This window comes from Arabidopsis lyrata (genome assembly GCF_000004255.2).
Source record: "Arabidopsis lyrata subsp. lyrata unplaced genomic scaffold ARALYscaffold_4, whole genome shotgun sequence".
NCBI lineage: Eukaryota > Viridiplantae > Streptophyta > Magnoliopsida > Brassicales > Brassicaceae > Arabidopsis > Arabidopsis lyrata.
The window spans coordinates 21,538,286-21,558,234 of NW_003302552.1; the positions used below are offsets into that span (position 1 = coordinate 21,538,286).

At 37.6% G+C, this 19,949-nt stretch overlaps 5 protein-coding genes and 1 long non-coding RNA gene across 6 annotated transcripts; 3 read left to right on the forward strand and 3 right to left on the reverse strand.

The window, feature by feature from the left end:
- Positions 1-441: 441 nt before the first annotated feature.
- LOC110229457 lies at positions 442-1,340 on the reverse strand. Its single transcript, XR_002332856.1, has 2 exons — positions 1,016-1,340; positions 442-752 (listed from the first exon to the last, which is right to left on the reverse strand). It is a non-coding gene; the product is annotated as an uncharacterized LOC110229457 (long non-coding RNA).
- A 2,774-nt stretch (positions 1,341-4,114) lies between these two features.
- LOC9318019 (glycylpeptide N-tetradecanoyltransferase 1) lies at positions 4,115-5,490 on the forward strand. The gene has a single exon (XM_002880045.2). The coding sequence runs from the start codon at positions 4,173-4,175 to the stop codon at positions 5,364-5,366; it is 1,194 nt and encodes a 397-aa protein (XP_002880091.2). The 5' UTR covers positions 4,115-4,172; the 3' UTR covers positions 5,367-5,490.
- Positions 5,491-7,676: 2,186 nt separating this feature from the next.
- Positions 7,677-10,327, reverse strand: LOC9316159 (methionine aminopeptidase 2A). Its single transcript, XM_021029113.1, has 11 exons — positions 10,316-10,327; positions 10,079-10,205; positions 9,793-9,835; positions 9,595-9,702; positions 9,272-9,517; positions 9,111-9,202; positions 8,917-9,011; positions 8,625-8,721; positions 8,401-8,544; positions 8,095-8,312; positions 7,677-8,018 (listed from the first exon to the last, which is right to left on the reverse strand). The coding sequence occupies exons 1-11, from the start codon at positions 10,325-10,327 to the stop codon at positions 7,908-7,910; spliced, it is 1,293 nt and encodes a 430-aa protein (XP_020884772.1). The 3' UTR covers positions 7,677-7,907.
- Positions 10,328-10,830: 503 nt separating this feature from the next.
- LOC9318020 (glycylpeptide N-tetradecanoyltransferase 1) lies at positions 10,831-14,090 on the forward strand. Its single transcript, XM_021029114.1, has 3 exons — positions 10,831-10,864; positions 12,363-13,109; positions 13,530-14,090. The coding sequence occupies exons 1-3, from the start codon at positions 10,831-10,833 to the stop codon at positions 13,976-13,978; spliced, it is 1,230 nt and encodes a 409-aa protein (XP_020884773.1). The 3' UTR covers positions 13,979-14,090.
- Positions 14,091-14,487: 397 nt separating this feature from the next.
- LOC9316160 (methionine aminopeptidase 2A) lies at positions 14,488-17,192 on the reverse strand. Its single transcript, XM_021029656.1, has 10 exons — positions 16,911-17,192; positions 16,645-16,687; positions 16,451-16,558; positions 16,074-16,319; positions 15,913-16,004; positions 15,735-15,829; positions 15,478-15,574; positions 15,244-15,387; positions 14,939-15,156; positions 14,488-14,844 (listed from the first exon to the last, which is right to left on the reverse strand). The coding sequence occupies exons 1-10, from the start codon at positions 17,068-17,070 to the stop codon at positions 14,734-14,736; spliced, it is 1,314 nt and encodes a 437-aa protein (XP_020885315.1). The 5' UTR covers positions 17,071-17,192; the 3' UTR covers positions 14,488-14,733.
- Positions 17,193-17,291: 99 nt separating this feature from the next.
- Positions 17,292-19,864, forward strand: LOC9318021 (protein ENDOSPERM DEFECTIVE 1). Its single transcript, XM_002880047.2, has 6 exons — positions 17,292-18,506; positions 18,699-18,818; positions 18,917-19,033; positions 19,119-19,208; positions 19,324-19,431; positions 19,522-19,864. Exons 1-6 carry the CDS (start codon positions 17,595-17,597, stop codon positions 19,600-19,602), a joined length of 1,428 nt encoding a protein of 475 aa, XP_002880093.1. The 5' UTR covers positions 17,292-17,594; the 3' UTR covers positions 19,603-19,864.
- Positions 19,865-19,949: the final 85 nt, after the last annotated feature.

The window sequence follows — 19,949 nt, forward strand, 5'->3', positions numbered from 1 at the left end:
GTTTTTTTTTGTCTTAGTTTTGTTGTTCGTTAATGATTGATAACAGTTGTTAGTGGTTATGTTAGCAGATTTTAACGTCATGTCTTTTTTGGCCGGGTCAACGTTTAGTTGATGTTTAAAACGGCTTCATACGAAGTTCATGTTTAAAATGGCCTAAATTTGAAAGTTGACGATTTAACTAACAAAATAGCTAACGGCTGATACGGCTGTTAGTGGTTCCGTTATCGAGTTTTAACGTCATGTCTATATTGGCCAGGTCAACGCAGTCTCATGTTTAATACGGCAGTCAACGTTTAGTTGATGTTTAAAATGGCTTCCTATGAAGTTCATGTATAAAATGGCCACTTTTTGAAAGTTGGACGATTAAATGACATTTTTCCCTCAGAAATACTATCTGTTCCATCAAAGCAGGAGTAATAATCATTAATCAAAACCAAAGAAAAGTAAAAAAAAATTTACTATATCGTCAATAAAATCCAACTTCATCACATCATCATACTGTGAATGACAGTCCTTTTTCTCCAGAGGTTTTGTTTTTGACATAAAACAAAGGAATTTGAACTCACTCATCCAACAAGGAAGAGCTCAACAACAGGAACTGAAGGTGGATCAGTCTGTTCAGGTGAATTCTTCTGCCTCCTACTAACAATCATCAACTTTTGGATCATCAAAGCAAACACTAAAGGATAATAGACAAAGAACAATAATGACTTGTCACTTGTTTTTACTTTTCTTCTTTGTAGAAGCCTCGGCTAAAAAAGAAAAAGAAAAAAAAATCAATCAGCCATTAAAGGAACAAACTTTTTTTTTTTTTTTTTTGTTAATTAAAAGGAACAAACTTCACATAGGGTAATCCCTAGAAAGTTAGCTTGTATGGTAACAGTCATCAATCTTTGGGAAGCATTTCGTATATGTAAGCAGAGTTATTAATCTTAATTAAAAAATAATAATCCAAAATTCACGAGAAAGAGAAATTGTTTCCTCATGGGTCAACAAAACACAAGAAATGATTTACCTTTAATTCCTTCTTCGTCTTCCAGATTATCCTCCTCTTCAACTACCTTCACTTCAGCATTGATCAAGATTCTTGGATAGGTGAGAAGCTAAATTGAGCCTCTTTTCCATTAAAAGAGGACTCGGCTCCAGTATCCACCTCCGTAGGACTAGGAGCTGCCACTTGTGGGTTTCTATCGACATCCCAACTTGAATCTAACAATGCACTATTCGAGAAATCTTACAAGCTCAATGAGACGCGGAAATTACAAAGCAGAAGAAAGTCTGCTCTTTGATTTGAATAGAAGAAAGTCTACTCTTTTTTTTCCAAGTTCCAACTTTTTTGTTATTCTCCGTCTATCCAGACAAAATGAACAAAAGATAAGGGAATTACAAACAAATGCCCTAGCACTACTTCATATTTACATTAATAAGCCCCTCCTTATCGGGCCCATTATTTCAAAGCCCACTAACATTAATCAGGCGTTAAACTCCCATTATTTATTGACAAAAGCTACGAAGATACGCATCGTTTCACGGACAAGAAAACCGTTACACTTATATCGAATTAACCTAAAAGGCTAAAGCCTAGCGTTTTCTCTTGTCGAATTTACGTCGTTTATTTTCCGTTCTAGTTATTAGTTTCAATGTTTCACTGCGACAGCAAAACAACCACATCTAGTCTTAGCTTGATTTTATTCTCGAAGAATTGTTTTTTTTTTTTTTTTTTTTTTGATAAACCCTATCGGCTATCCGGTCGGCCCCGGTAGGAACGCACCGAGGTGCTACATAGTGGACTGGTCCACCGTGTTAACGGTTAGGCCCTTATGGGCTATCACTCTGCCTATCCCGAATTTGGAATGCCTTCCGACTAAGTGCCAGGGGTAGTCAGGCCGCCTGCATTTCTGGCTACCAGGTAAACCAATTGGGCCAAGGTCCAACTGACAGACTTCCCAAACAAATGTATTTTTTGTTTCCAGGGAGAATCGAACTCAGGTTTGGGAGTTTCACCCTTTTCCAAAGCTTCCTCTGCCACTAGACCACGGATGCTTGGGCGAAGAATTTGTTGTGAGACAATATTAGATGTTTGTGAATTCGATCCCAAGAAAATAATACTAAATTTTTTGTTGTGCACTTGCACAAGTGTAATAGGGTTAAAACGCGTTGTTATCACGTCTCACTCAACTGAAGAAATCTCCAAGTTCACAACTATAGTCATCGCGGTATATATGAATCATACCGTATGATCCAATACCTTAAAAGATCGTTGGACAAAACGAAATCAACAATTTCTGTAACCCTCGTCTTGCTTATTGTGCCATAATGAAATGCTTCTTGGAATATTCTCGTATATTATCATGTCATGACTTTAACCTTGATCTATACCTTAAGCTTTTGTTCCTTTGTTTTTTTTACATGGAATCCACAAACAGAAAAATGAAGCTGGAAAGAGATGGTTATAGAAGTAGACAAACATGCTGAACAACAAAGAAGAAGATGAATCACTAACCATGCTATCATACTCCAATCAAATAAACTGCTAAGAACCTAGCCTCTACCCAAACCAAAACCCCCATAAGTTAGTAGTAGTACACATTCAAAAGCTAGTTTGAGAGAGAGTGCCCTTTATAAGGCATTAGTTAAGCCTCATTCATCAAAAAATGGGCAAGATAAGCAAATGATACTAAGACAAATAGAAAAAAACATAACAAGAATCAAAAACAAACCCCGATGGAGATCTTGCAGAGTCTGCTCAACATGCTTGATCTTTCAAGGCCAACGGCGGAGCTTGCAACTTTTGGACCATTTAGTTAAATTCCAAGTGAAAGAAAAGGGGAAAGACAAGATGAGAGGGAAAGAATCACCATGTACATGTGATGATGGAGAGAATCAGGGTAGAAGCATAATGTGCCATAGTTAGTGATGATGGAGCCATAACAGTAGCAAGAAGTTGAGAATCAGATGATGTAGATACACTACGGCACTATGCCCTGAATCTACCCCATCAGCCTCATTCAGACTGACATTCTCATTTGCAGACACATCAAAGTCTTCCGCTTAATGGACAACCAGAAAGATAAATAGCTTTATATAGCAACAAGATGATGAAGATAGAGAGTTCTAATATGCGTAAAAGGGAATATTCAATCATGGTAAACAAATTCCATCAGTTGGCGTTGGTATTTACTTAGTTAGTACGAGGGAGTAGTATGTCAAGACCACCAAAGCAAGGTTCAACAAGAAGGAAATTTGTTCATAATCGATCAAGAAATTGATTATGAAGGTGTATTGAAAATCTCAAATTGGTTGTCTAGGTTTTTATGTGTTTTTTTCTTTATTTTGAAAAATAACTACTCTCTCTTTGGTTTCATGTGTAAAATTCATATATTACTTGTTATATTTTATCAACAATGTGTTTTTCTTAGATTTGTTCTTTGCTTTCTTAGGCCGTTAGGTCAAGCATCGCCTTGTTTAAGCGCGTTTGCATCTCAAAAAGCAGGGGCTTAAAAATGTTTGAGACAATAGAGAGAAGACCTTATATAGAGATTCTTATAAATTTGTGAAAGCTTCCTCAGGTTTGGATACAAAGGTTGGAGAACCGGTACACAGCTTAATTCAGGCGCATAGAAACAGAGAATCGCAGTGGCTAGAACAAGCGTGCTAGAAGCAGAGTGTGGTTAAGAAGCACTTGATAGAATCATGGTTAACCGTACTACAATTGTATCGATCAAGCAAAGTAAGAAACGTGGATATGACCTGTTGCAGCTATACAGATGTGATTTGATTTGGCCAATTTGATAATCAGGTCTTCACACGGAACTACTCAAAGATCCGGGAGAAGCATATTCTCTGCTCATACGTCTACGACAAGAAAAGAAATCGGATGAGTAATCCAGTGGATAAGCAAAAGATGTCATCAATTGAGTCAGTCATTCAACTGTATATGAGTTTCATTGGACTAAGTTACAGGCCCAATAATAATAACGTCGGCCATCTAGCATTAAAGCCACTAAACACTTTTCCTTAATATTTTAGTGATGTATATAAACAAAACTCTGAGAAACCCTAAACAGACGCCAGCCATTTAGTTTCTTTGTTTCTTGGAGATGAAGCCGTCTGATGTCAATGCATGTGATAGAGCTGAGGACTGCAAAAGCTCAAAAATCCAGCTTGAAAACATGTCAAAATCTCAGCCTGGCTCTAAAACAGAGAAAGCAGATCAAATCGTTGCTGATACCAAGTTTAAGGATGTCGGAGACACGAGTTTGCCTGATGGAGGTCCAGTTGAGCCGGCAACTCCATTATCTGAGGTCAAGCAAGAGCCATACAACCTTCCTTCTCCTTATGAATGGACCACCTGCGATATGAACTCTGATGATATGTGCTCAGCGGTGTACAACTTTCTCAAGGAACAGTTTCCTGATAAGAGATATTTGTTCCAGGAAAATTATTCCAGGGAGTTTCTAAGGTGGGCATTGTGTCCACCTGGTTATCACCAGAGCTGGCATATTGGAGTCCGTGCCAAGAACTCGACGAAACTCGCTGCTTTTATCAGTGGCGTGCCAGAAAGAATTAGGGTGCATGATAAGGTTGTTGAAATTGCAAAGATCACTCTCTTTTGTATTCACAAAAAGCTCAGGTCTAAGAAGGTGCTTCCTACTGTCATGATCAAGGAAGTGACTAGAAGGGTTCACTTGCAGAATATATGGCAAGCGGCTTATAGCTTACCTGCTAAACGTGCTACACCATTAATCACTTGTCAATACTGGGTCAGAATGTTGAACCCGATGAAGCTAATGGATGTTAGGTTTTCATGTGCTCTTGACAACACAACGGCAAAGAGACTGACAGTCAAACTTTACAATTTACCAGATGCAACAATCACTCCTGGATTTAGGAAAATGGAACAACGTGATATCCCTGCTGTTACAGGTTTGCTCAGGAACTACCTAAGCCAGTTTGGAGTTGCGACTGACTTTGATGAAAACGATATTGAGCACTGGTTTCTCCCAAGAGAACATGTCATCTACAGTTACGTAGTAGAAACTCATGACGTGATCACTGACTTGTGCAGCTTCTACGCTGTCCAGTTAACTATCGACGACAATAACCCCAAGCACGAAACAGTGGAATGTGCTTATTCTTACTACAATGTGGCAACACAGACCTCGTTACTCCAGCTGATGAAAGATGCGCTAATCGTCTCTAAGAAAGAAGGTTTTGATGTTTTCCACGCTTTGGATGTGATGCACAATGAGTCTTTCTTGAAAGACTTGAAGTTTAAACTTGACAATTCACAGATGCACTACTATCTCTACAACTACCGCTTAAGAAGTGCATTGAAGCCATCAGAGTTTGGGATTGTCTTCTGAGAAGCTCTTCAACAACTTGCTTGGATGATATAATTAGTATGGTATAACAAACTTGAATTAGTATTGTTATTTTGTTTTGGTTCTTCTTTATCTGAAAAACTTCTCCCATGCGATTTTGAATTCTGTTGGAAGTGCAATATTTAAGTATTTGGAAGTGTGATATTGTTACTTGTGTCATAATATTCTGTGTGCATCTTCACTTTGTCCTAGATCATAAGGAGAGAGTTGAAACCTTAAGAGAAGTTTTTGAACTCCTCCCCGGCAACGGCGCCAAATTGATGTAGTACTTTACTCAATTAAATATCGAACCACAATTTGCAATTGATCAACTCACTAGGAATACACGCAAAAGCTTAATCTAGGCTAATAAGAAGGTAGGGTTTTGTAAACTTGACTAACAAAGTAAATAACAATCAAACAAAGCAAAACAAGACAAATGGAAGCAAAATGCAAAAGACTAACAAGCTTCGAAAGTAAACAAACCGGAAAAATAAACAAGTTACTAAGCGATACTAAAGGCGAATTCTCGGGTTAAAGGAAATTGATTTGGAATGATAAAGAGATGGATTATGGAGCTTCAAACAACTTTTAATAAGCAATGATCCTTAGGCCATAGAACACTAAGCAACACTAACACATTTCCATGACATTAGTCCATTTACTAATCAATTAATAATCAACTTCTTCCAAAGGCAATCAATTGACTAACAAGCATTATAAACAAGTCTATCTAGCCACTTAACACCCTAGTCAACAATTTCCAAAGGTAAGAATTGTAAAGCACTTAAAGGCTTTGGTTCGGGAATTTCATCGAACACCTTCCGGGCATGAAATTCCTAAAGTCTAAATCAACATGATCAAGGCTAATCTAGCTTTATAATCAACCAATAAGCAAGGATCTTAAGTAATCTAGCCCTAAACTCCATAACCCAACAACTAAACCATCCTAATCTACCTTAACCCAAGAACTCTAAATGACTACTCACTCATGATCATGATTACACAAAGCAATATGTTTGATCTTTGTGAAATCATAATTAGAGAAGGTAGATAAGAGATTAAAAGAGAAATTTTGATTCAAAACTCAACAAAACCAAAGATTCATACAAAAACTTAGAAAGAAACCTTAAGAGAAGTTTTTGAACTCTAAACAAAGCATCATAAGTAAAGTCAACGAAAATATGCAGATGACAATCTTAAGTCTTATCATAAGACTCTTATGATTGATATATACCTCTATTATTAGCATCCGTCTCTAGTCATAATGATTATTATTTTTTTTCATTTTTAACCAAAAACGATTAGCAATCAGCTTATCGCAAGTCCAAATTCACCAGATATAGCTGGTGGTGGTAAAGGAACATCGGAATTACGATTTCCTTTAGTGTTCCTTTATTTGGCTTGGCCTCGGTACTACATTCGATTTATCCTGAAACCAAATTGATAAAATAAGAATGTTGGTATTCTTAGTAGAAAAATGATCAATAAAATGTAAACAGGTTCAGTTATGAAGGGTTCTTTAGTTGATCATCTCTAGATTTTGATAGTTCACTTCTTATATATTATAGATAGCATCTGAGGTCACTGCTTCCTTGGAGCCTGTCAAGGTGAGATTGAATGTTACAACCAGGGAAGAAGAAGAAGCTCCATGGACATTTTATTATCTGCTTTCTTCTTCCCTCCCTCTTCCTCGTCTCTCTCCATCTCTTTTCCTTTGCTCCTCTTCTACTAGATTCAGCTATAACCGGACCAACATCTTTCATCTCCTCTATCTTGAGATGATCTTCTTTATCACCAAAGAGCAAACAGATAAACTCAAATCAGTCCACAAATCATAATGTATTATACAACTACTATAAGAGAACTTCCGGGAGGAAAAAGAAGCGATGATTGTACTTCTCCTTGGCCTGAGAATCTCTTTACAAGTCTTATCCAAGATGTTAACGGTTAAACAGTTATCTCCTTCGTTTGTGAAAGTCAGAAACTCGCTGTCTCCTAAATATTCTCGTTTAGAAACTGCCCCATCCTTTTTTTCTCCATAAGGTAAGATATTCTCCGTACCACCACCTTCAAAATGACCTTAAGCGGGAGATTCTTGCATACACTTCTCTTGAACTTGTGTGGAATCAACCTCTGGGGAAATCTTTCTTCATTTAAGTTTACACTTCAAACCATAGATTTTTTCCAGGTTTGAGAATCTTGAAGAAGCTTGGCCTCTTCCTAGCAAATGCTCAATTTCTTCCCACAGAAAACTGACAAACTTGAAGATTATTATTTCAGAAGTTTTCGAAATTATATTAGGCTTCTAAAAGAAAAAAAAAATGTATATCAAAATAACAAATAAGCAAACATGTAGCTATAGTTGATGAAGGTTAATTTGCAGAGGAGGATTCACTAAGCTCTTATGATTAGAATCACATTCGAAGAACATACAAATATTTGAGCACGAGACTTTAAAAGCCTTACAAAACTATTATACAAACTCAAGAAGAACAACTGCCACAAGCAAAAACCTTTTCAAGTTCTGTGAAAATCACCATTTCAATAATCGTCTCCTTTGGAAATAATCTCTTTGCAAGTTGGTCGCAACAAGATTGTATGCTCAACCTGAGAAATATAGCTTCCTTTCACATCACAAACTGGAGGGCATGGCTACAAATAACCCAAAGAAACATACTTTCATCAAAGTGTTCATCAACAGAGTGATCAGAGGTCTTTAGGAATTTACCTCAATAATGCCAGAATCACAAAGATTCTTTAAAGCCATCAAGTATTTTGTTTCACCAAGGCGGTCCAAATAGCGTCTGCAGAAGGCTAGAGTGGAGAAGTTCTTGTTAATAGTGGCAAGGAGTTGTTTTGCTCTTGGTAACCTCAAAGGTACGTGACCCACATCATAGTTTTTCATGTAATGGCTACATTCTAAGTCCTCTCTTACATATCCTTTCCCTGCAAAATGACACGAGAGAAAAACCATTTTACTCTGGATTCGTAAAAAGCCACATTTCTTGTAGTTTGTCGTGAGAAATGTTGTTACCTGTTGATCCAAATGTTTCAATGGCATATAATTCACCCTCTTCCATTTTCGTTTGCTCGCCTCCTCTAACATTAGGAACAGATTTTTCGGCGTGTATCTGATAGCGTCCAATGCTGTGCCCATTAAGGTTTCTGATACTCTTGACTGCCCGCAAAAGACACCACATTGTTATAGTTTTCTAATAATCCAAATATAAACTACCAAAAATTGAAGTAACTAGTTACCTTGGTAGACTTTTCCATTGATTTCAACCTCATAAGACTCCATGACCTCCTGAATTGCAGCACCAACATCACAGAGCCGAACATCTACACTGGCTTCCTGAACCAAGAAAACGAATAACACAATGGTCTAATTCAGTTGGATAGAACAATAATGATCTTAAAGGAAGAAGCTCAATACAGTTAAAAGAAACCAATGCAAACTTCACACAAAGAATCAGTGCAAATTCACCAAGAACAGAAGAATCCTACAAGTAGAATCGCATATTATTAGCAACAAAAACAGTTTGAGCACCTTGATACCGGTATATGTTGCTTCACGGGAAGCTGCTAAGAGAGGATCATACATAGGATTGAATGCAACTGTAAAAGCGGAATCAACAATATGCCCTGAAAATAAATCAAAATTAGTGTTTATATGTGACATTTGTATTCAGAAATACTATTTGTTCCATCAAAATCAGTACCAAGAAGCAGTAATAACCATACCATCAATATGTGTTCCAAAATCTAGCTTCATCACATCATCATACTGAAGGACAGTCTTATCTCCAGAGTTTGGTGTCCAATGAGCAGCAACGCTGAACGTTCAAGTAAATTTTGATAGATAGAGCCAAAAATGCAGAGAGAATTTAAAAGGAAGAACTAACTTATTCAGAGAACATCCTGTAGGAAAGGCGATACCAGCTTGAAGACCATTCTCTGATATCAACTTACGAACGGTGTTCTCTAAGGTCTCACAGAGATCAATCATCAACATTCCAGGCTTCAATATACTTCTCATATACTTCCTAACTTGACGATGAACTTCTGCTGCTTGGCGAAGAGAGTTATATATCGGCTTTTGCAGCCGCTCCATCTCTCTCTTCTCTTCAGATGTTGTTCTCCACAAATTACTACATTACAATATACAAACTTAGCTAGCAAGACAAATGTACATAGAATCTAGTCTAGATAAGGTATGTGAACTTACTCATCCTTATACTGTTGGATTTCACCTTCAGGAAAATCTCCAGAAGGGAAGAGCTCAAGAACAGGAATTGAAGGTGGATCAGTCTGTTGAAGGGAACTCTTCTTCTTCCTATAAACAATCATCAGCATTTTGAGCAAGATCACCAAAGCAAACACTGAAGATTAATAAAAAAAAAGAAACAGAAAATGAACTTCTCACTTGCTTTTACTTTTCTTCTTCTTCTTCTTCGTTGAAGCCTCAGCTAAAATGAAGAGACAAAAAGATTAAACAACAATAAAAGGAATAAGCTGGAGAAACTCTAAACCAACTTCACATACACTAGTTCCACGTAAGTTAGCATCTCTCATGACATAACCAGATTAAGTAATCTAAATTATAGTAATCAAGAACACACGAAAGAGAACAAAAAATCAATCTTTTTTTCCCTCATGATTACATACTTAAACCACAAGATCTGATCAATCAAAAACAATAAATGATTTACCTTTCAGTCCATCTTCTTCTTGGTTATCATCCTTTTCGTGTTCCTTCACTTGAGCAAGATCAAGATTCTTCGTTAAGTCAGAAGCTAATTGAGTCTCATTTCCATTAGAGGACTCGGCTTCGGTTTCCTATCGCCATCCCAACTTATTCTAACAAGGAGGCTCAATGAGAAGAGGTGCAGAAGAAAATTCATCATCAGAAGTCAAAGTCTACTCTTTTCACCTTTTTCACTCCCAACTTTTTTCTTCATCTATCTACCCAGGAAAATGTAGAAAGTTTAAAATAATTGCAAAACGATCCAACAAAACTTTCATTTATACAATTACAACCCCTTACTTTAAAGAACACACACTCAAACGCTCCTAATTGGGCCCAACATTAATAGGCCCACCAACAATAATCTTGCTTATTCTTTTTCTTCTTTTAACATTAATCTTGCTTATTCTTTTTCTTCTTTTAACATTAATCTTTCTTAACTTATTTTATTAATTTAATCGAGAAAGCAAGACAAAAAAAACCTATCGTTTCAAGGCCAAGAAGAGAACCGTTGCGCTTTGTGAAGCAAAATTACTCAACGGCTAGTTTTCTCATTGTCTCTTCTTCTTCTCCCTTTCTCTTCCTCTTCGCCTAGGGTTTCGACAATTTTCAATCCGATTCGAATAATACCTGTTTTCTAATCGGAACAAGTCTCCGGCATCTGGAATCTCCGGTGATTTTGTCAATTTGGAAGAAAACTGAGCGATAGTATGAACAATGAAGAATTACTTACGAAGAGGTCCTGGTTCAAGTGCGAGATCAAGAATCCGAACAAGATCGCCGGAAATTTTTGAGCTATGATCGGAGAATGCTGAGAGGAAACAGAAATTACTAACGATTGCAATTACAGTTTCATGGACTCCGATTCAAGCCATAAATCGGAAAAAAAAACTAAGAAAACTGAGCGATAGTATGAACAATGAAGAATTACTTACGAAGAGGTCCTGGTTGAAGTGCGAGAGCAAGAATCCGAAGAAGGTCGCCGGAAAATTGTTGAGCTACGATCGGAGAATGCTGAGAGAAAACATAAATTCGAAATTTCTGGAGAAACAGAGAGGAGGGGATGCAGAGAGATATTAATTTCTAAAATTGGTACCATACAACAAAACGGTTTTGATTTTGAAGATGATACAGAAATTTAGACGATTTTGACCCTGAGATCTCTTAAAATTTACCGTCAGATTGAGGCGAGTCGACGTGTCATCATCTCCCTTCTCAAAATCATTCAGTTGGTGCAAACGGAGAGGGTCGTCGCACGTGAAAGATTCCGTTAAACAAAACTTGACGGGCCGTTATAATCTAACTGCAAAATGTCCCAACACAAGTTTTTCATACAATTTACATTTTTAGTAAGCCCCGAACATACAACTTATTGGGTCCATTATTTCAAGGCCCATCAACATTAATTAGGCGATATCCTACACGGATTAGTTTATTTTGTCATCTGATTAATTTTTAATTAAACTAATCTACACGGATTAGTTTTGTTGTTGAACATTTTAGACTCCATTATGCCTACTTCTGATATACTTTTTGGCGAAATGTATTTGGTGACGTCGTTTCTGAGTGACTTTAATGTTAGATGGGCCAACAAATCTGCAATACTTTAAAGCGAGAGTAAAATTGTTTATATAAAATATAGACTAGATTCATACTGGAAACTCGATCGTTTATGGTAAACCGGTTTAATTCAGTATTATGTACGTAACACAGTCTATTCGAATCTATAATAATAAAACTTTTAAGGTTTAATAACTTTAACTGAAATTTTCTCAATGTGTATAATGATAAACTAGTTGTGATATAAAGAAAAAAAAATGAGATATAACTCGCCCCCCGTAATAACATCGGTCCATCTAACATGAGAACGACGTCACTTTGCCTTGATAATTTAGTACAAGAAGTCGAGAATTTAACTTATAATCGAACTGCAAAATGTCACATTATTATTAGTAAGCCCCGAACATACAACTTGACGCTCCTTATTGGGTCCATTATTTCAAGGCCCATCAACATTAATCAGCACTAAACCAAGTCACTTTCCTTTATAAATTAGTGGTGTAAAAAACAAGAAGTCGAGAAACCCTAAACGGACGCCAGTGGTTTAGCTTCTTTGTTTCTTTTAGAAGACGGCAAGATCTCACAAATCCACTCCGAAAACATGTCAAAATCTCAGCCTGGCTCAAAAGAAGAGAAAGGAGATCAAAGCGTTAGAGCAAACCCATTCGCCAACAAGCACGATAGTTAAGGTGGAACCATAGTACGAAGGTCACAGGATTATTCAAAGACCCATAAGTTCTGGGAGACTCAACCTGTTGCCCAGTTTAAGGATATCGGAGACACGAGTTTGCCTGAAGGCCCAATTGAGCCCGTAACTCCGTTATCTGAGTTCAAGCAAGAACCGTACATCCTTCCTGATGCTCTCGAGTGGACCACATGCGATATGAACTCTGATGATATGTGTTCACAGGTGTACAATTTTTTGAAGGAAAACTATCCTGATGAGAGAAGTCCGTTCAGGGTTGATTACTCGAGGGAGTTTCTAAGGTGGGCATTATGTCCACCTGGTTATCACCAGAGCTGGCATATTGGAGTCCGTGTCAAGACCTCAAAGAAACTCGTTGCTTTCATCAGTGGCGTGCCAGCAAGAATCAAAGTGCGTGATGTGGTTGTTAACATGGCAAAGATCGATTTCTTGTGTGTTATCAAGCAATATAGGTCTAAGGGATTTGCTCCTATCCTGATCAAGGAGGTGACTAGAAGGGTTCATTTGGAGAATATATGGCAAGCGGCTTATACCTCACTTGATATACTTCCTACACCATTCAGCAGTTGCCAATACTGGGGCAGACTCCTGAACCCTAAGAAGCTAATCGATGTTGGGTATTCAGAGCTTCGTCAAAGAATGACAATGAGCAGGGCCGTCAAACTTTACAAGTTACCAGATGCACCGATCACTCCTGGATTTAGGGAAATGGAACGACGTCAGTGGCGGAGCTAGAATTTAAATTTACCGGGGTCAAAATATAAAAAATATTTTAATAAAGTGTGGTTGTTTTTTTTCTTCAAATTATATTGCATATAGCTTATGTTTTTTTTATTACATTTACAAAAATGAAATTCTGATATTTATAAAAACATTTGGTTTGTCTAAAACATGATAATAAAATTAAAAACAAAGAAACTTATATATAACAATTAGTGGTTATAGTCTATATCATTTTGTAATATTAAAAAAGTTATGGTTTAAGGGGTCAAAAGAGTAGTTTTCATATTAGGCACTGGGGTCAATTTATAGGAATTTAATCAAATATCTATGTATTTGTTTAAATATGCCATAATATTAGTTTGATTTTGAAAATTCACCGGGGTCAGTTGACCCCCATGTTTCTATGCTACCTCCGCCACTGAACGACGTGTTACAAGGTTGCTCAGGAAATACCTTAGCCAGTTTGGAGTTGCGACTGACTTTGATGAAATCGAGCACTGGCTTCTCCCAAGAAAAGATGTCGTCTACAGTTACTTAGTAGAAACTCATGACGTCATCACTGACTTCTGCAGCTTCTACGCTGTTCCTTTCACAATCTCTGATAACCCGAAGTACACAACAGTGGAATGTGCTTACTCTTACTACAATGTCGCGGAAACGACCTCGTTTCCCAAGCTGATGAATGATGTGCTAATTGTCTCTAAGAAAAAAGGTTTCGATGTGTTTAACGCGTTGGATGTGATGCACAATAAGAGTTTCTTGAAAGAGTTGAAGTTTGATGATCCAGGAGATGCTGCTAAGCTTCACTACTATCTCTATAATTACCATTTGAGGAGTGCATTGAAGCCATCAGAACTTGGGCTTGTTCTCTGGTAAGCTAGCTCTTCAGTAACTTGATCTTTTTTTAATCTTATATTTTGGTTCTTCTTTATCTGGACTACTTCTCCCATGTTTCATGCGTTACTGAAACATTTTGAAATATTTGGAAGATTTTGAGTTATTTGGAAGTTGCAGAATGTTGGTATGATTGATGAGTCCAAAATTTCTCCTTTTTACGTTACCATTGAGACGTCCTGTGCAAATGTTTTCCGTACTAAGGAAGATATGCTTTTGTGCGCTCCATTTTCTGGCAACCACACTTAGCTTCTCCTGTTTTGATTATGCCTAGCCACAGATTAACATATAAAGAAACAAATTTTTAACACTAAACAAAGTATGAAAAGTGGTAAAATGGTTAGCAATGCATTCGATAAATGCTTAAAGTTTCAAGTTCTATGATTACTAAGGGCTGGGAAGACTTCCCACAATGCAGGTGGGGTGATTCACGCAGTGCTTCTTCATATGGTGCACTTTCGGATCATAAAATGTAATTTATTACATATACGTTTTGAAGGGGATTTCATCGACTGGTCTTACTAATTTTGCTTCAGATTGTTAAAATGTATCATCTTTCTTTTTTGCGTTTTTCATCGCCACTGAGTACTGCTTTTATTGTCAGTTCACACGGTCACAAGAACGACCGAAGAAACCAAACAATTATTATACAATCTAAAGAAGAACAATACAATTAAACAACAAAACATTTGCCAGAAGAAAAAACCTTTTGATGTTTTCGGTGAAAATGAGCCATTTCAATAATCGTCTCCTTTGGAAATAATCTCTTTGCAAGTTGGCCGCAACAAGATCGTATGCTCAAACTGAGAAACATAGCTTCCTTTTACATCACACACTGGACGGCATGGCTACAAATAACCAAAAAAGAAACCAACTTTCATCAAAATGTTCATGAACAGAGTCATCAGAGAATGTATATGAGTGTAGTCTTTAGGTGTTTACCTCAATTATGCCAGAATCACAAAGATTCTTTAAAGCCATCAAGTATTTCGTTTCACCAAGGCGGTCCAAATAGCGTCCGCAGAAAGCTAGAGTGGAGAAGTTCTTGTTAATGGTGGCAAGGAGTTGTTTTGCTTTTGGTAACCTCAAAGGGACGTGTCCCACATCGTAGTTTTTCATGTAATGGCTACATTCTAAGTCCTCTCTCACATATCCTTTCCCTGCAAAATGACATGAGGACAAAATCGATCTATCATGAATTCTCAAAACCCAAGTTTCTTGTATTTTGATGTGAGAATTGTTGTTACCGGTTGATCCAAAAGTTTCAATGGCATATAGTTCACCCTCTTCCATTTTCGTCTGCTCGCCTCCTCTAACGTTAGGAACAGATTTTTCAGCGTGTATCTGATAGCGTCCGATGCTGTGCCCATTCAGGTTTCTAATACTTTTGACTGGCCGCAAAAGAACACAACATTGTTATAGTTTTCTGATAATCCAAATGGAAACTACCAAAATTGTTGCCATTGAAGTAATTAGTTTACCTTGGTAGCCTTTTCCATTGATTTTAACCTCATAAGACTCCATGACCTCCTGAATTGCAGCACCAACATCACAGAGACGGACATCTACCCCAGCTTCCTGAACCAACAAAATTAATAACACAATGGATTGATCAATAAAGATTAAATAGGAAGAAGTTCAATATAGTTATAAGAAAACAATGCAAACTTCACAGAAGTAAACAGTACAAATTTGCCAAGAACAGAAGAATCCTATTAGTAGACATATTATTGAGCACCTTGATACCGGTATATGTTGCTTCACGTGAGGCTGCTAAAAGAGGATCAAACATAGGATTGAAGGCAACTGTGAAAGCGGAATCAACAATGTGCCCTGCCAACACAACAAAATTATTGTTTCTATGCGACATTTATATCAAGTGACAAACAGATGAAATGTTTTTGTTTATATCATACCATCAATATGTGTTCCAAAATCCAACTTCATGACATCATCATACTGAAGGACAGTCTTATCTCCAGAGTTTGGTGTCCAATGAGCAGCAACGCTGAACGTTCAAGTAAATTTTGATAGATAGAGCCAAAAATGCAGAGAGAATTTAAAAGGAAGAACTAACTTATTCAGAGAACACCCTGTAGGAAATGCGATACCAGCTTGAAGACCATTCTCTGATATCAACTTACAAACAGTGTTCTCTAAGGTCTCACAGAGATCAATCATCAACATTCCAGGTTTCAATATGCTTCTCATATACTTCCTAACTTGACGATGAACTTCCGCTGCTTGGCGAAGAGAGTTATATATCGGCTTTTGAAGCCTCTCCATCTCTCTCTTCTCTTCGGATGTTGTTCTCCACAAATTACTACATTACAATATAGATTCAGCTAGCAAGACTCAATGTACATAGAATCTAGTCTACACACTCATTTTTTTACTGTCCATTTGAGATGATGCAATTTCCTCTTTAGATAAAGAAAAGGTACATGAACTCACTCATCCTTGTATTGTTGGATTTCACCTTGAGGAAATTCTCCAGAAGGAAAGAGGTCAAGAACAGGAATTGAAGGTGGATCAGTCTGTTGAATGGAATTCTTCTTCTTCCTATTAACAATCATCAGCTTTTTAAGTAAGATCATCAAAGCTAACACTAGAGATTAATAATACAACAAACAAAATATATTTCTCACTTGCTTTTACTTTTCTTCTTTTTCTTCTTCGTTGAAGCCTCACCTCACCTAAAATGAAAAGACAGGTAAATGCAAATTCATTTAATAAAGAAACTCAAGAACCAACTTCAGATAGACTATTCCCTAGACAGATAGTTTCTTTGATGACAACTATCTCCAATTAGTAATAATCAAGAACACGCAAAAATATACAAAATCCATTTTTTTCCCCTCATGAGTGCACATTTAAGCAACAAAGATCCATCATTCAACACGAAATGATTTACCTTTGATTCCCTCATCTTCTTGGTTATCAACCTTTTCATCTTCAGCAAGATCAAGATTCTTGGATAGGTCAGAAGCTAATTGAGTCTCTTTTCCATTAGAAGAGGACTCAGCTTCAGTATACTCCTCCATAGCTGCCACTTCTGGGTTTCCTATAGCCATCTCAACTGATTCTAACAAGGCATTATATGAGAAATCGTAGCAGCTTAATGAGACTAGCAGAGAAATAAGCAGACGAAGAGAGAAAAGTCAAAACTCTACTCTTTTACCTTTCTCACTCCAACTTTTCTTATAGAAATTGCAAATTATCCCAATCTAACTTTCATAGTTACATTTACAACCCCTCACGTTAAAGAACACGCTCCTTATTGGGCCCAATATTAAGAGGCCCACCAACATTAATCTGTCTTATCTTATCTGATATTCTGATTAACTTAATTTAGAGAAGCAATTAAAATACTAACCTATCGTTTCACGGACAAGAGAACCGTTGCGCTTGTGAGCATTACTCAACGGCTAGTTTCCTTATTGTCTCTTCTTCTCTTATCTTTCTTCCCCCTTTCTCTTCGCTTAGGGTTTCGAAAATCTTCAATCCGATTTGAGTAATTTCTGTTTCTAATCGGAACAAATCTCCGGCATCTGGAGTCTCCGGCGATTTTGTCTATTTTTGAAGAAATTTGATTGGAATGGAGGCGAGAATCGGCCGATCTATGGAGCACCCATCTACGCCGGCGATTACTGCTCCGGCGCCGGTTCCTCCACCATCAACGCGGCGGCCGAGAGTAAGAGAAGTGAGCTCAAGATTCATGTCTCCCGTTTCTTCGTCGTCATCGTCATCTTCCTCCTCTTCCGCCGGAGATCTCCATCTATTGACTTCAAATTCTCCCAGGCATCATCACCAACACCAGAATCAACGGTCGACTTCGGCTCAGAGGATGAGACGACAATTAAAAATGCCAGAGGGCGACGAGAATCGTCCTTCCGAGACGGCGCGTAGCTTAGACTCGCCTTTTCCTCTTCAACAAGTCGACGGAGGTAAAATCCCAAAGCAGCAGATACGATCTAAGCCGTTGAAAGAGAACGGTCACCGTCTCGACACACCAACGACGGCGATGTTGCCGCCTCCGTCTAGATCGCGGCTGAACCAACAGCGTCTGCTCACCGCCTCCGCTGCGACTAGGCTTCTCCGATCAAGCGGGATCTCGTTATCTTCCTCTACAGACGGTGACGAAGACAACAACAACAACAGAGAGATTTCCAAATCCAACGGCTCAGATCTGTTACCAACAATCAGGAACCAAGCAAAGCTCTTCAACAATCCCACCGCTTCACCTCTTTCTCGATCCCTGAGTTCTGATGATTCTTCCTTGTTTCGAGATGTAAGAGCTTCATTGTCGCTTAAAAATGGTGTTGGTTTGTCATTGCCTCCGGTTGCTCCTAATTCGAAGATTCAAGCTGATACAAAGAAACAGAAGAAAGTGTTAGGACAACAAGCAGATATACATTCTTTGAAACTGCTCCATAACCGTTACTTGCAATGGCGATTTGCAAATGCAAATGCTGAGGTCAAAACACAATCCCAGAAAGCACAAGCTGAGGTCAGTTTCTGTTTTTTAACTCTGATAATCAGAAATTTGATAGCTTTTGCATAGTCTGAGAGTTGTGTTTGGTATATAGATCAATGGTTGAAACATTAACTTCAGTGTTAGAAATGAATGTGGTTTAGGTTATAATCTTATGGATTAGGCAATAAGTCTCTATCTTTTAACTGTAATTTGTTTTTCTTGCAGAGAATGTTTTATTCACTTGGTTTGAAAATGTCGGAGTTGTCTGATTCTGTACAGAGGAAACGCATAGAACTCCAACATTTACGGAGAGTTAAAGCTGTCACGGAGATTGTAGAGTCTCAAGTAAGTAAAGATCTGAAATATCACATTATTTTTACATTTTTAGAGGAAATGTGTAGTTTGCAATAATTGGTGACTAAACTACTTTTAACTCTATGCAGACTCCTTCTTTGGAGCAATGGTCTGTTCTTGAAGATGAATTCTCAAATTCTCTATTGGAAACAACTGAAGCTTTATTGAATGCTTCATTGCGGTTGCCTCTCGATTCAAAAATCAAGGTATATGTTGTGTTGGTCGCATCAACTAGGAAGAATCTTGTTCCTCTTTTGTACAAAATATTTGAATTTTGCTTCTCAAATCCAGGTTGAGACTAAAGAGTTAGCAGAAGCCCTCGTTGTTGCTTCAAAGTCTATGGAAGGCATTGTGCAAAACATTGGAAACCTTGTACCTAAGGTTAGCAAAATACAGTCAATCTGTTTCACATTGAATATGAACAGAAACAAAGCTATTTACTTTTCCTACACAAGCAAATGTTGAAAGTGGGCAACTTCTTTGATGGTTTTTGCAGACACAAGAGATGGAGACTTTGATGTTGGAATTAGCAAGAGTAAGCAGCATAGAGAAAGCATCAATAGAAGATTGCAGAGTTGCAATGCTTAAAACACATTCATCACAGGTATAAAACCTGTACATAGCCATTTGGGTGACATAACCATTTGTTTCTTTTCAGTTTCTGAAATCATAAAGTGTTTTCCTTATTCTGCAGATTGAAGAGTGCTATCTTAGAAGTCAGCTTATCCAGCACCAGAAGAAGTGCCATCAGCAAGAGTGCACAACTTCTGTTTGATGATTTTTTCCCCAGAAGGTTACTTTTACCATACAGTCAAAAAGCCAGCCATACTTGTCATTATTTCCAGTGCAGCAACACTCAAGCTCTTCGGTTTGGCTTCAAACTCATAATCTGTCTTCTTACATACCTCAAATAACAATTGAATTTGTAAATACTATCAGTTGTCTTGTAATACCTGAGTATCAATGATCCATTAGCTTTGTCTGAGCATTGTATCACCGTATCTTTAGTAAGAGAACAAAGAAGACTCCTTTTTTAAGTGTTGGGTGTTTCACCAAACTCTCTAATAACAAGAAATTTCATCGACCACTACCAAAGTAAACCGGGACACTATCGCGAGATGT